The sequence below is a fragment of the Grampus griseus genome (genome assembly GCF_964374135.1).
Source record: "Grampus griseus genome assembly, chromosome: 6".
Classification (NCBI taxonomy): Eukaryota; Metazoa; Chordata; class Mammalia; order Artiodactyla; family Delphinidae; genus Grampus; species Grampus griseus.
Genome location: NC_139000.1, coordinates 9894090 through 9910410, shown reverse-complemented (window position 1 = coordinate 9910410; position 16321 = coordinate 9894090). Strand labels below are relative to the sequence as shown.

At 43.0% G+C, this 16321-nt stretch overlaps 1 protein-coding gene across 4 annotated transcripts in view; it reads right to left on the bottom strand.

Annotated features, from left to right (window-relative positions):
- Nucleotides 1-16321, bottom strand: part of MAPKAP1 (MAPK associated protein 1) — a 231184-nt gene that overhangs the window by 58818 nt on the left and 156045 nt on the right. For 3 of the 4 annotated variants that reach the window (XM_082656563.1, XM_082656562.1, XM_082656564.1), the window contains one exon: nucleotides 1354-1461. The exons of the other annotated variant lie outside the window; for it this stretch is intronic. In XM_082656563.1, the coding sequence (XP_082512689.1) occupies nucleotides 1354-1461 (108 nt within the window). The remainder of the gene's footprint in view (nucleotides 1-1353; nucleotides 1462-16321) is intronic. 4 annotated transcript variants of the gene reach the window in all.

The window sequence follows — 16321 nt, the reverse complement described above, 5'->3', positions numbered from 1 at the left end:
CACACACGCAGCAAGGAAGACCCAACGCAGCCAAAAATAAATAAATTAATTAAATAAAAAAAATAAAAGGAGGGAAATACGTGTGTGTATATATATGTCTTTGTGTGGGTACATTCATATACATATACAGAATATGTTTGCATGTGCTTAGATGATCCCTGGAAAGACACCAAAATCACTGGGAACAACTGTTGTCTCCGGGAGAGGAATTAGGGGAGAGATGAGAGGCTAAAAGTTTTCACTTTAGATACTTTGTTATCTGAAATTTTTTTGCATGTGTAAGTGTTATATATCCAAAATATATACCAAGATACTAACAAATAACATTTTATCTTATTCGTATAACATGGAGTCAACATGAAACATTTTGAAACAGAATCCACTAGAGTTACTATACGCAGGACAAGGCCCGTAGTGGGTGATGAGAGAATATTTGCTAAATTAATGAATGTCAACCTGGTATGGGATACCCTCAAAGACTTGACAATCTAGTGTGAGAGACAGACATCAATCAATCATTGGGAAAAATAAATAATTATAAACAGAAATACATGCAATGAAAAAAAAGTAGTATGCTCTATGATGGAATATAACAGGGGACCCAAATGAGGAACGGGTCAGGTTTAGGCAATGAGGGGACAGGGAGATCACAGGTGGCCTCTATCGAGGTGACATTTAAAGTGAGAAGAAGGATAAAAAAGTTAACCAGAGTAGGGGAAAGTGTTCCACACAGAAGAAACTGCCTGCATAAAAGCCCTGAAGCAGGAATGATGGAGAGTCGGCTGTTGTGATCACAGTTTTCACATGTCACTTGCCCCTTAAGTCAATAGGAGTGTAGAGGAGAGGAATGGCTAAAATTCATAAGTCTGAAACTCTAAAGAGTGAATGAAAGAAATTAACTGAACTTTTAAAGAAGCTTTCTGCATAGCACTAGGAACTACTACATTGCCTCCAGCCAAGAGTATGAAAATGGCCAGAATTTTCTAAAACCTGATGACCGAACAGTGATACTGACAGGGCCAGTTACTTTATATACAATATAGCCTTTGCCACAGAAAAGGCCTCATATTTCTAAACTGTTTCCAGGACTGTTCCTAACTTAGGATGATACAGTTTAACAGATAAATATTAATCACAGAGGGCTAAACAGGATGCAGACCATTTCCCAAAAAGCATGAAATCAATCATTTCACTCTGGGATACAATTCTGGCATGAAGGCTGATGTCTGCCTTGGAAAACAAAGTCACCTCAAATCAGCCTAGGGAGGCCAGACCAGTGAGTATTCCCAAATACAGGACTTTTAAGCATGTTGCAACGGACAAAGCAGGCACGGAGCGAGGAGGCCAACGTACTGTTCTCGCGGACCAGACAGAACTCCCAGGCGCTCTGGCTCTCCAAAGTGCTCTCCAGGTCCACAGCGACATTGGGCTCGCTCTGCTTCTCCAGGCGGTACTGAGGGCCTGGAAGATCAAAGGGGCAGGAGGAGGGGAGGCAGTCTGAAACAGTGAATTTAACATTGGAAAAACACCACACCCCAGTGAAAAGCTGATAAAACATTAGGAAAACACTGAAGTCTGTTTGGGGTCTCCCAATCCAAGAGGGAAGAGTTTGAGTTTTTTTTCCACATGGCTTCACACACTTGTCTGTTCTATTATCAGGTCTATTTTTACTCAGTTCTCCCCAAAACAGGATGAGAGATAGAAAGCTTTTGAGTCAGACTGACTTGGAATCACAATGTGGCTACGATGGTTTCCCAGATATGAGCAGGTACCCTACCCTCTCTGAATCTCTGTTTCCTAATATGTAATGTGCGAATACTTATACCCTGAAGGATTATTGTGAAGATTAGAGATGCTACAGGAAAAATGCTTACGTAGTAATGTACCTGCCTCATAGGAGGCAGTCCTACAAAATTATTTATTAATAATTATTATACGATAATGAATAATCAATTATAAGCAGGAATAAGGTATGTTTAGAACTCGAATATAATGACAGTCCAAAAATGCAAAAAAAATTCTAAAACGTAGATGGGGTTAAAAAATAAATTCCAGGTTTTTGGGTTATGATGACAGAAGGACAAGTGGCTGCTGATTCGTATTTTTGTTGAAATATTTATGAAAACACAAGAGGCAGAGGTTCAATAATACTGAAAACCAGGAATATCAGTTACCCTGCATCACAAAGGGATTCTGGCAGATCTTAAAACACTGGGGCATTTTATACATTTATTCATGTATTTCTTTGTAAAGCCAAATGACAAATCTTGTTCTTCTCAGATAACACCTAACGGGGTCCAATGATCGGATTCAAAAGACTGCTCCTGTTGTTAATGGTTACTGAAAGATTAGAGGTGTAAGAAACTGGCTTATTATTTTGACTATGAAAGGCCTGTTTGGTCAGACAGCAGAGGTGTGAGAGATCTGATGAAGCATCAGAGGGCTTACAGGGCTTCCAGGTGGAACACGTATTTTTAGATGTGTTCCTCAGCTGTCCTCAACTTGTTGATTATTTACATCCAACACTTCTCCTTCATCAGTCTGAGGCATTTCACTCATCTCAAGTCATTCTCCTCCCCCACATTCTAAGTTCATCTGCAGCATTGTAGAGTTTCAGTTCACTTTCATGGTATATTTGATCCTTCCTCTAATTGGTATTTCATTAGCATTTCTGCCAATTATCAGAGTTCTTACATACATTCAGTCCTTTTTACACTACTTACAGGTTTTAAACCTTCACTAAGTTAACAATGCTCAAGACACATACAACTATTTAAGGTAATACATGCTCAGAAGTCTACACAATTCTTATAAACTCTAATACACTGTATTCAGGTCAAGAAGGTATTGTAGTTCAACATTATACATAGTTCAATTTTTTTTTTTTTTTTTGCGGTACGCGGGCCTCTCACTGTTGTGGCCTCTCCCGTTGAGGAGCACAGGCTCCGGACGCACAGGCTCAGCGGCCATGGCTCACGGGCCCAGCTGCTCCGTGGCATGTGGGATCTTCCCGGACTGGGGCACGAACCCGTGTCCCCTGCATCGGCAGGCGGACTCTCAACCACTGCGCCACCAGGGAAGCCCCCATAGTTCAATTTTAATTTCAAAAATATTAAGCAAATAAAGTTATGGAAATACAGATAATTCTTATTCTCCACTACCCATCACCTGTCGGTGCCGACATCTGTCAATTACCAAGCATGCTTGCTGCTCATCACTGGATGCTTTCATATTCACTGGTGGAAATAATCACCGAAAAGTCATGCCCAGCTGAACTTTAAGAAAACAGAGCTGGTGAGAGATTCCTATGATCCCTCCCCCAACAGCTCTGCCCGCCCCCCCTCCCTAACACCCACCTTTCACAGCTGTGGGCAGCCCATTAGAGAGAAGAGAACCACCCCTGAACCCAGAGAGCTGCTTTCTAAAACACTGGCCTGTTAATCTCCAACTGTCCCACCCCTAGATCTCCCAGCAACATAGCATATATACGCACTGATATCCACTCCTATGACTTTACAGTGAAATCTGGGTACAAAGTTTACCTACAATAATTCATTTTTTAATGATAGTCAAAATTTGGGAATAACCTAGATCTAACAACAGGGAAACTGATTAAACAAATATTGTGAAATACCATGGAGATATTAAAAGTGATGCTGCAAAAGTATTTGATTTTATCGAACACATTTATAATATGCTACTTTATGAAAATAGCAAATTATAACACAATATGTGTAAGATGATTGTAATTATGAAAAATATATGTAAAGTCATGGCGGGGGGTGGGGTACATACTGGAAGGTTATTTCCAGAATGTGAATAGTAGTTACACTGGATACTGGGATAATGAATGTTTTTACTTTTCCTTAGTGTTTTCCTGTATTTTTCAAATTTCCTATAATTACTTAAATAAAGGCTACCTTTATAATTTTTTTTCCCGTTGGCCGTGCCGCGGCTTAGTTTCCTGACCAGGGATCGAACCAGGGTCCACGGCAGTGAAAGCCTGCGTCGTAACTACTGGACCGCCAGGGAACTCTCTTTTTTTTCACTTTTATAATTTTTAAAACATCGTATATACTTATAAGCCCTCCAATTTCTTACTGTGTCATTTTTCTGAGGATACTGTAATTACCACACCCTGTGGCATCTCCAATGGGTCTTTCATTTGCAATAGTTTAATCAAAACTAGACATCATCTGTTTATGTAGATCAATACTTTCATCTTAAGTAACCCTGTAATCTCTCTAGGCACAGTATATATAGGGTTTTGGGCATCTAGAGCTGTTCGCCTACATGACAACTGGATGGTAAGCAAGCCACCCCTTTCCTGATTCAGGGAGCCAAGGCCTGGCCACATCAAGGTGTATTTCAGGCTGGTCTCCTTTGTACTCTTTTTCCTTTTGGTCCCTGTAGCTGTCTGGGAGACGTGGACGGGGGAAACCAGAGGAGGCAGGGAGTACTAGGAAGGGCCCCTTATCCCTAAACACAAGTCCCCGCATCACTCTCTAAGCCACAAATGCCACCATTCCATATTCACTTTCTTATTTCTTGGGTTTTGTAGATATTTCTTTTCTTTTTTTGGGGGGGACTATAATATTATTTATTTACTTATTTTGATTTTATTTTATATTGGAGCAGAGTTGATTTACATGTTGTGTTAGTTTCAGGTGTACAACAAAGTGATTCAGTTATACATATACATGTGTCTGTTCTTTTTCAGATTCTTTTCCCACATAGGTTCCCATAGAGTACTGAGTAGAGTTCCCTGTGCTATACAGTAGATCCTTGTTGATTATCTATTTTATATATGGCAGTGTGTATATGTCAATGTAGATACTTCTACTAAAATAGTTTGTTTCCTAAAAGTAGCTTTAGGACTTTCTCCTTGAAGCCAAGTATTATTCGGCTTCATTATATTCATTATATTATGATGACTCTCAATTACTGCATGACCATTATATGCAAGCATGCTGCATATGTTAGCTTACTGAATCCTCACAGCAACTCTTAGAGGCAGATATTATTATCCTCATTTGACAGATTGAGACCCTGAAGGTTGGCAGGGTGAAGTAACTAGCCTAAGATCACACAGGTAGGAAGCAGGAGGGGAAAATGAAACCCAAGGGTCTTTGGCCCTAAAGCCTATGTATTTTGAAGGTTTCTTCCTTTTACAAACTGTAAATTACAGACTAATTATAAAAAGCCATAGTTTGTACCTTAAGTATATATATTTTTTGTAGATTCATGGATTCACCTGGGTTCTAAATTACTTAACTTGTGGTTTCTATACATTCATTTCTATGATAAATGATCTGAAATAATTTATTTTAATGAAATCCACACATGCTAAATATCCCATGCTATGGCTGTATCCTGGTTCCTTATGAAGACAGGATCACCTTATCTTTCCATCCATCCAGGAAGACTCTCTCCCCGTCTTTCAGAATATTCCTATGCATGCCCAGTTTTTTAAGTAACAGGTTCCGCATCATCTTCCACTCTCGGGACTCCATGGTCTTCCATAAAAGCTAAGGAACAACTTGGAAACCCACTTCTAAACTTAGCAAAGGACGGGTGGGTCTTAACTTTGGGGAAGGCAGGGTAGTTAAGCTATAGATGAGACTTGAGATCTAGACCCAAACAGAAAACTGCCTATTGCAAATCTCAATTTCTCTCCTAATTCTTGCCCAAACGCTGGATAAGATATTTCACAGAGAAAGACTATTTTGCACGTTTTCCCCTGGAAAGGCCAGATTGATAACTTTAGGTCACACTGTGTAATGAGAGGCAGGGTATATATTAGAAGCCATACAGCCTGATGATTAAGGGCATGCACCTGGGGCCAAATTGCCTCAGTCTAGTCCTGGCTGAGAAACTTAGCTGTATGACTTTGGGCCAACTTACTGAACCTCTCTGTTTCATCTATAAAATGGGGCTAATAATAGCACCTAGTTTATAGGCCTGTCTGAGGATTCAATAAGTTAACAGTTGTAAAGCAATTAGAACATTAATAGTGTTATTTAAGTGTCAGCCGCCATCATCATCATCACCATCAGCCATATCATCAGACTTTTATATGAGATCATAACAGAACAGGGCCTACTATGTGCCAGGTACTACGTTAGGCCTTTTATAAAGATCGTCTCATTTACTCTTCGTCACCTTAGGATGTAAAGAGTATGAATCCCATTTTACAGAGGAAGAAACCATGACTAACAGAGGCTAAATAACTTGCTCAATGTCCCACAGGAAGTGGTGGAGCTAGGATTCATGCCTAGGACTGCCCAGGCCTACAGTCTACATATTAAATACCACAGTGGCTCACTCATAAGTTCTTAATATATGTCTGTTGATGACAATCAAGATTATGACAACCCAGACCTACTATATATCAGACAATAGTTTCTAGCAAATGCTAATTTAATTTTCAGGCAGCTGACACAGGAGGAGAGAAAAGCAGCAGCCAAAAGCCATTTTATAGAGACAAGCTGTGAGGTCAGTTTCTATTAACACACTTTGGCCAAAGAGATGATTATATAAAAATATGAGAGGCTCTTTCACACCAAATAGGACACAGTTCTCAAGGCAACATCCTCCCTTTGGAAAGAGTTTTTAAAATGTCACAGCTGCACATGGAGCTACACACCCTCTCCTTCACAGCAGAGGAGAACACAAAAGGAAGATTCTGGGAAGCAGTTACTCTGCAGCAACAAGAAAACCTGCTTGGGCATTCCGATGATGTATTTATTGCAGTAAAACCACATCACCGAATGGTCTAGGAACAAAATACTGCTCTGGGCACTTTGGGAGGGTTCCAAGTTATAATACCCATGCAGGATTTTTATGGGATTTTGTAAACCCGAGGCAAACATCTTAACACCTAAGTTTCAAAGAAAATCTGTAGTATCTGTTGGATGGTGGATACACGCTCAGTTCAGCTTCCTCGATCTCTTTAATCCTTGACTGAAACATAAAAGCATGTGGCATGCCATTCTTTAACAGCAGAGAGCCAGCTGACAGTTGAAATCTAACGGGAAGGAAGGGCAAAAGCCTAAAGAGAGAGAAGCCATACGCCCCTATCACCCTGCATCTTATTTCTAAAGGCCCATGGGAGAAACCTCCTTCAGACCTCCCTATCTGGAAAAGCTGTACTGCCTCAGAGCAACTAGCTTGTTCTGTACCTTTAGACAGTTTAACATAAATCTTGTAACTAACTGATACTGTTTTCCTTTCTCCTTTGCCCAGGAGGAAGCTCAGCACTAAATGTGTGATGACTGGACACTCATTTCTGTGTCAGTTAATCCTCTGGACCTTTATTTCCATTTTCTTTCAAGTAGTTTTTCAATTCATTCATTTTTTAATCCCATCAATGTATTCCAACTGCTTTTGGGATTGAAGTGGGATATAAACAAATTAAACTATCATTATTATTGCTGAGCATGGGAACAAGTTGGAGGACCACCTATCTGGAAAATGATAAAGGAAAAGGCTGAACACTTTCATGAATACACCTTCACGTCGGCTGTTTTCCATTCGCCAGCTTAAAGAGCTGCTTTAATCTGAAAGAGCTGCTTGTAGCCAGAAAAAGTATGAGCAAATAAGAGGAAAAGCTGGGTTTTGAGTAGAAAACTCCTCTGTCTGCACCCTCTCACTATGCATTCTGGGGAAGTTACTCAATCTCTGTGTATTTTCTCATCTGTAAAATGAGAATAACACAACTTCCTTGAGAAGGAAGGAGCAGGAACCGCTGTGGTGAGGCTTAGGTGAATGCCTAACCTCAGAGTCACAAGAGGCTAACAGCCCCGTTAAGGGAAGATACACAGTGGCAGGGAACACTGGCACCAGAGCAGATGTCCGTACCCTTTCTCACGTGTGTCCAAGGTAGGAGTGTGGGGTAGGAGGCCATGCAGATCTATTTAAACAAGCTTGCTTTTAAGTTATAAGCAGCATTTAAGATCGGAGACTTGTTCAGCAGCCAGGATTCCTAAAGTTCCTTAGTCTCTCTGGTCCTACAAATACAGTCTAAAAATGGTGAGTAAATGTCAGAACCCACTGAACAAACCACGGCAGCACAGATGTCAAAAGATTTGTGGTGTTACGATGTCATCCATACATTCATCTAACAAACATTTTAGGAGCATCAACAATGTCCCAGACACAGAGATGAATAATCAATGATTCCTGACCTCAAGCAGGCTGGGGGAGGTGGCAAGACACACGCGAGCAGATGAAATTGTCAAAAGTCCCAGTCAGTGCTCTTCCCCAGGCAAGGACAAGGTGCCGTGGGAATACAGAAGAGGGGACAATGAACTTCTTCTCTGAGGGGGAGACATCTGAACTGAGTCTTGAAGGAGGACCGGGAGCCGGGAGAGGGCAGGGGAAGTAGTGCATTCCTATAGAGGGAACAGAATGTGCAAAGGCAAGGAGGTACTGAAGAGCCCACGTGGACCAAGGGAAACTCTGCGTGCAAAGGGCCTAGGCTCTGTGGGGTTTCAAGGGGAAGTTGGCGCTGGGATGCTTGGCCCAGACTGTTGGTCAAAGTCTAGATTCTCTCTTATAAGCAACAGATGCTCACAGAGCAGGGGAGTAACACAATCAGCTTTATACTTTGGTACACTTCTCCTGGCGGCACTGCCAACAACGGGCTTGAGGAGACTGGTGGCAGGGAGGCCTGCTTGGCAGGCCGTACCAAGACTTGTCTGCTCTATGGCAGGGGCCGGCTGAGTCCCAAGTCCCTCACTGAGCCAACGCCAAAGCCATAACCGACAAGCTGACGCCGTCAATATCAGAGCTCAGCCCTAACGTCAGCTACGCTAAAATGTTCGCATCTAGTGACAGCTCCATCACTGAGAGCTCTTCCTCTAGGGGTGACTGTAATCATTTTCTGTTTGATCTTAATACAAGCACCGAATCATATTCAAGTGATAACCACTAGTAGCTTATACTCCCGCCCAGGCTTGGACTGGATAATCTGGAATTTAAATAATAAAAAAGAACATGCTGACATGACAGTAAGGTCACACTTTATCCTCCTCCAAGCCAATATATAATTTGCTCTCAGTCAAACAGCCAAATATAATCAAATTAAATACCATTCCTATTACAAAAGAAGAAAGACCAAGGCTGTTCCAATAAACCAATTCTCCTGCCTAGTTAAACTGCAAAACCTTCAGGAAAGGTTTTGAAAGCATGACCCATCAGTTCTAATTTTTAAAACTTATCCTTTCAGTCAAGACTAGAAAAAGGCCCATTCCAACTTTTATCTTTACTACAAAGTGCTGTTATCTTGGCCTGATGTCAGGAGCTCTATCTCTCTTTCTGCTGACAAGCAGAGAGGAGAAAGATAAGATTGGAAACGAATCTCACTTCTCTGAGTAAATAAATAATCAATACTCATCTAAATGTAAATGAGAAGGTAGCCCCCTCTGATAACAGCACTCTTATCAGAGAGCCAATTTTCTTCAGACATTTGGCCTCAACCAAATCACCATCATTCAGCCCCAGCCTAATGGCAAAAAATCGTAACTAAATTGAACCGATCACCAGAGATCAACTAAGTTCGGCCCTGGCCACTTCAGGTTCAAACGTTTGGGAATGCAATTTTGCCCCCATTAACTTTCAATAGCAATGAAGAACAGACTGGTCAAGGGGTCAGTCTGTGCAATAAACAAACCCCAGAAAGGGGGTCGGCCAGAGAAGATGAGCAGGAGTGGGTTTAAGTGTTTAAACAATGTTACAACTGGAGCCAACCCCAAAACTGTGAAGAGAAGGCTGCTTCTATGGGGTGGGGAGACAGCATTCTTTCCTTTTATCAAAGGCTTGGTTGAAACTGAGGAGACAATGATGATTAAACTTTATTAAAGCAAATGTAAACAAAGAAAAAGAGATATTAAGAAGCTACAGAAGCTAAAAATAATCTAAGGTTGGAATGATCAATTTCCTCCAACTAATTTGTATCAGACTTACATCTGACCCAGCAGTGCTGCACTGACCTGATTTTACTGAAATAGGACGCCGTCTGCAAGACAAATCACTTTAAAACCACTGCACTGGGGTTTCCATTTCTTTGCTGCAAGACTCAATTCACTGCTGATGAGAGTATTGGGGAAATTATGACCATTATTGATAGGACAGCAAAACCATTTTTACACAGTAGTCTTCAAGTCGACAGAAAGCTTGCACTGGACCATTAATGAAGGTGTCAGCTAGAATCAGAAATTAAAGACAAAGGCTGGGAAAGGACTAATTTTTAGAGCACGTTTAAGGACACCATATACACAGAAGCGGCAGCCATTCATCCTCTTAGGAGTAACAGAGCCTAAACAAGCATCAGCTGAGGAGCAGGCGGCTCTGCCTACAATTAGGGAAAGGAAATGCTTCTTTTCTTTTCTGCCTGGCCCTGGAGTTCTAAGAGCACAGGCTCTCAGCATTATCAGCTTCAAATCTTTACCAGCCAAAGGAGGACATGTCCGGTATGAGGCAGAACTATGCAAAGTGTAACCATCTTGATATATCTGGTTTTGTGATTAGCAGTAATCTTTTACCAAGGTGTCTGCACGACTACTTGTATTTCCCAGCCAAAAAATTCCTGTATATCCTGGCTCCTCCAGTACCTCTTCAGAGCAGTTCCTCAGAACTATCTGAGAGGCTGTCTCCCAGGGGAGAGAGTAAGGTCCCCAAATAAAACTGAAACTCACTGCTCAAAACAAAAACAGACAAAAAGTGTAACCACCTCTGTTCCTGCTGTGAGTATCTAATCCTAGAAGGTGGACATGTGGTAGTTTAAGTGTGGGTTTTGGAGTTAGAAAGACTTGGGTTAAAATCTTGGCTCTCTTACAAAAGCTCTGTGACACTGGGCAAGTCAGTTGATCTAAACCTTCGTGGAGTAATTGCAAAGATTATGCAGAACACAATGCCTAGGACATAATAAGCAGTCAATAAATGCCAGCTGTATACTACTATGCAAATTTTAACCAAATCACCAATTTGCCCTTTTAGAAAATAACAACAGTGACTGACATTGAGGACTTCCTTGGCCCTTAGCAAAGTCCTTTACATGCATTAGCTTTCCAAATCATAAAACAATGAGGTAGGCCCTATTCTAATCCCCATATTACAGAGGAAGAAAAAACACTGTGGCCAAGTCACGTGTCCACAGCGAGGCCAGAAGAATCCAGGTGTGTGAGTCCAGTGCCTGTGCTCTTAACCACACTGCTATGCTGTGTTCCAGAAAGAGCATTCTATAATCTTCTTGATCTCTGGGTTAAAAAAAACAATTGTAAGGTTGAGATCATTTATCAATTCAGAAAGGAGTGAAGATGTTGGGTGGGAAACTAGGAGGAAGAGAGGGTGGGTAGCTGGTCTCACATGAGGGGGTTGAAACTGAGAGCCCCTCAGTCCCCATGGCGGGCACCTGTCTGCCAAGCACTTCAAGTGAACACCATCCGCTTGCCTGATTCTGTCGCGGGGAGAGGGGGCCTTTTTCTAAGTTAAATGATTTACAGAGTTACTGCCTCAATCCACAGTTCTGAAAGTGTGATTTCTTTAGGGCTTAACTATACCCATTTCTAGTCTTGTTACAACTTTTTTATTGCGATAGAAAACATTTACTGGAAATATGTTACTGCTATTACCAGGTCATAAAATAAAAAGAAAAATAGTTTATGTATTGCTATCATTTCCAATCATCAATCAGAAAGTGCCAAGAGGGGGAAAGGAAAGGGCGTACAGCTGAGATTTCCTTCTTTGTGCAGGAGAAAATGCAGGAGCATCGTAATTCTTGAGAACAAATCTCTTCTTGAACATCCAGCCTTGCAGAAGGGCTCCTGGGAGGAGTCGGGAGGCACACCTTTGGCCATCTCCCTCCTCTCTGCAGCCCTGTCTGACTCCCTGTCAGAATCAAGAGCTCTTTCACCCCAACCTCCTTCGGGCCGTGTTCCTCTCAGTGCCCGGAGCAGGCTGGATTAGAAGCACTGCTGTCTACTTTTCGTTGTTCTCCCCCGGCCTCCCAATCAGGGCACTCTTGAAGATGGGGGTGGAGGGGCTTTCTAAAAAACCTAACTCTACTCCCAGAGCTCCAGCACAGCAACAGATTCTTTGTACATGCTTAATAATCTCTGTTAAATAGAATGACTTCAACAAGGTGGCATTTAAAATTGAACAACCTTGACCAATGAAGGACTCTAGCCTAAGAAACATTACTCCAAGCACACAATGATGTATGTTCAAAGATGTTCACTGCAGCACTGTTTCAATAGTAAAAAGTGCACACGATCTAAATATCCTCCAGTAGGAAACTATCAAATAAATATGGTGTATCTGTACACTGGGATGCTATGGAGCTGTTAAAAAAATTAAGCTAAGTTAATAAGACATGGGAAGATTTCTATGATACATTATGAAATTTAAAAAGATATGGAATGTATAGTATATATTCCATTTTAATAAAGTAAAACCCCAGCTATATATGTGCATTTATATCTGTGTGTGCATGTAAATTTGTTGAAAACACACACACACACACACACACACACACACACACACACACACACGCACAATCTGGAAGGATATGAACCAAACTGCTCTCACGGTTATTCTGTTACTGTAGAATTACCTTGGGTGCAGGATGCAGCAGTAGCAAAGATGAAGGCTTTCACTTTTTTTTTTTTACTTTATAGACTTCTATCTTGTTTGGCTTTTTGACAGTGGGCATATGATTAGCATTACTACTGTCATTAAAAATCCAATTTTAAAAAATGAGGTTGAACAATCTTAGAGATGATTCCAGCAGGATCAGACTAGGGACTGTGGCCCCTGGAGCCTCCTCCCAGATCATGTGGGCTCAGTGGCTGCTGGGGAGACACCTAAACAGTTTGGGAGCCAGGGACTAAAATGGCAGAGAGCCTGTTTAGGAGTTCCCGTGGTCCTAAGTCAAGCCACGGAGTGGACCACAGAGGTTTCCAGAGCTGCTCAAAGGACTGGGCAGCAAAGGTGAAGATGACTGGAGCATCTGGGGCTGGGCTGCTGGTGCCCAGAGGCCATTCACAGAGAGAGCCAATGACCACAGACCAAGGGTCAGATTGCCCACCTAGTCTGGACAGCTATGCCTGCCCTGTCCTCCTCATGGATTCTGGATGGTACTGTGGAAAACAAGAGTGATCCCATACTGTCTCTGTCTGGCCTCCTCAACCTCCCTCTACAGCAGTCCTGATGCCTTCCTCCATTCAGGCTTTGAGACAAGAGGTGGTGTGTCAGCAGTCCATCCCTGCAGCCCAGGTGTTGGGAGAAGGTCTGATATGATTCCTGCCCTAGGCTCAATATTGTGTGTGTGTTTGTGTGTATGTGTGTCTAGGGAGTCCTCTGCAACCTCTGCTGACCCCACAACATTTGAGAGGGTATGGTGTAAGGGTTATAAGCTAGACTGCTTGGGTTTGAATTCTCAGCTCTACCACTTACTGGCTGTGTGACCCTGGGCAATTCACTTAACCTTTCTGTGCCTTACTTTCACATCTGTAAAAGAGGGATAATAACAGAACCTACCTCTTAGAGTTGTTCCAAAGATCCAATAAGTCATGCGTCTAGGTTGCTGCCTCTGCTTTCTAAGCAGCACTGGGGGGGGGGGGGCGGGCGGGCAGGGGTGCTTCTAGTTCTCCAGAAGGGGGCTGGAACCTCTAAAGGTCTGCCACATTGGTCTCATCTCCCTCTTCTCCACCTCCCACCTAATGACATAATAATCCAGAAATATCCTCCAAAACTATGTCATTTCAACCCTCTGTCTGGAATAATCTTCTCTCTACTTCAGTTTTCTAGCACTCATTCTCTCCTTGAGGAGTCAAAACTCTGCTCAGGTGCCACTGCCTCGGGACTCCTCTGTGCTACTCACACTAAAAAGAGCTCTGCGTGGGCCTGTTTCTTGTACTTGCTGCATCCAAGTTGAGGGTGGGAGCACATTTTCGTATCCCTGCATTCCTAGGATGGCCACGGTACAAGGGCTGTTAGTGAATATTTGGTGACTAGCCTGAAGCCCAGCCTGCTTGCCTACCCTCCTGATCATCTCTTGCTCCTAAGCTCTACCTCCATCTGACTCCAAATGTCCCCTCTGTCTGGATACTCCCAATAGTGCCCCAAATCTGACTGGGTTTCCTGGGGATGGGTGGAGCTAGTGTGGATCAAGCTTTGGACACTGGCTGGAGAATGGAAGACCCCCACTGACATGCGCCAGTCTCGCCTCCCAATCAGGCCATTCCCTTACCCAGGCCCGTCTTCTCCAGCCACAGCAACCTGTCCTAACATGCTTCCTACCAGAGTGATCTGAGCTACCACACACAAGCCTAAATGGAACACGTTAACATCAGAACGAGAAGAGGTAAAGCCTGGGCAACCTAAAACTTCAGAACTTGGAAAAGGCTGGAAGCCACTGGAAAGGAGACTCTCTTACACCAGCTCAGGCGGGGAGGGTGCTGGAAGGGCCAGACGCTTCACCACCCTGAGGAGTGCTAACAGTGCATAACCTGTCACCATCTAGCTGGTGTGGATGCACTTCCCTTTGGAGAAAGGAGTCCAGATATTACTTGTAAAAAAGAAATATTTTTTTCTTCCTTCAAATCCAGATATCACTTGTTAGAGAGAATGGAAATCTTTAACACTGTCCCTTAGCATCCAATTTTTCAATCCAATCTGTTTCTCTTAACTTGAGTCACTGTGACATTACCGAATTTTACATAGTTATCTGTTGCTCTGTAAAGAAATACAGATGGTTTTTGTGGAAATAAACAGTCATTTATTTTAAACAATTGTAAAATAGTTTATGGAAACAAGTGGGGTAATGCATTCAAATAAATGCCAAAACTGGTTGATGGGGAGCCAGGGTGCTAAATCACACTGCTGAGGAATTCAGCTGTGGGGAGCAGACAGTAAATCCAGAGTGACAGGATTTCCCGTGATGGCAAAGGTTTCTGACACCCAGCCCAGTACTCAAAAACCACAGCAGTTCAAACCCATTTTCCTTAACACAGCCTTGACAGCAGCGAAATTAGTGAATTTAGTCACAAGCACCTAAGAACGAAAACAAAAGGAACGAACAAAAAGGAGACTTCATTCGTCCGCAGCCCTTTCTGAGTTATATAAAGCAGTGACTCCAACCTGAGTCAATGGAGAGCAAGCTTAGGGCCAACTGTTTTCAGTCGTCAGACTTTGTTATGATACAGTGGAATCTGAAGGCTTCCCTTCAAATCTGCTTACGCCAGAGACTGGCTTGGGTAAATAATACCCTCTCTGAACCTCAGTCTCCTCCTCTGTAAAATGAGGATGATAGTTGTATGTACTTGACAGGCCTCTGAGCAGATGCAGTGAGGCCCCAGGAGTGACAGCATTCTGTAAACAAAGCTGGTGCCAGCTGCCCTGGTGGAAGGGGCTCCTAGCCCTGGGCAGGACAGCAGGCCTCCACCACGCCCCAAGGAAGCACCACTGACAGTGAATGGCTTGAGCCTGCCTTGTGGGAAGGGAAAGAACAAGCACTTTTTTGCTTCTAATTTTATAGGACAATCAACTATAAACTTGTTAACCTTCCCTTCTCAAACCTTTTCCTTGTACCTGGGTTTCCAGTGATGACACGAGTCTCCCAATGAATTAACTCAGTTGTTCATCAAACATCTACCAAACTCCTACCACGTGCCACACCCTGAGCTAGACGCTACAGATGCAAAGATGAGTAACACTGACTCTGGCCTTTGAGGATTCTGCACAGTGAACAAGGCCTCCCAAGTTTGGAGTACTTCTTAACCAGCCTTCCTCCTTGTTGCTGACATTACGTCAGCCCCCAAGTTCTGCAGACACTACCCACTCACCAAGTCTCCCTGGCATGCTTATCACCCAGCCCACAGTGACGGTCTCCCACCCTGCCTCCTGGCCTCCAGCCATCCATTCCCCACCCTATAGTCAGAGGGTGCTCTCTGGAGTCAAACTCTGAAGGTTTATCACTTCCGGGCTTCCAATCCTTTCACAAGCTCCCCACGGCCAACTCCTCACCCTGCTCTCCAAACAGTCTATCCATCTTACTTTCCTGTTCCCCTATGTCCTCTGTGATCCAGCCAAACTGGTCTCCTCACTATCTGGTGCACACACTCTGTGGTCTCCCACCTCTACGTCACTGCTGTGTGTTCCCTGTGCCCACACCGCCTGCTCCTCCAGTCTGTCAAATCCACATCCCTCCTCTACGGTTATTCCCCAAGTCTAATCTGGCCTCCACAATGGGCAAAAAGTTGTACCACTTAACATTCCTCTCACCTGTGGGCTCTGCTCCAGGGCAAGAGGATTTCTGCAA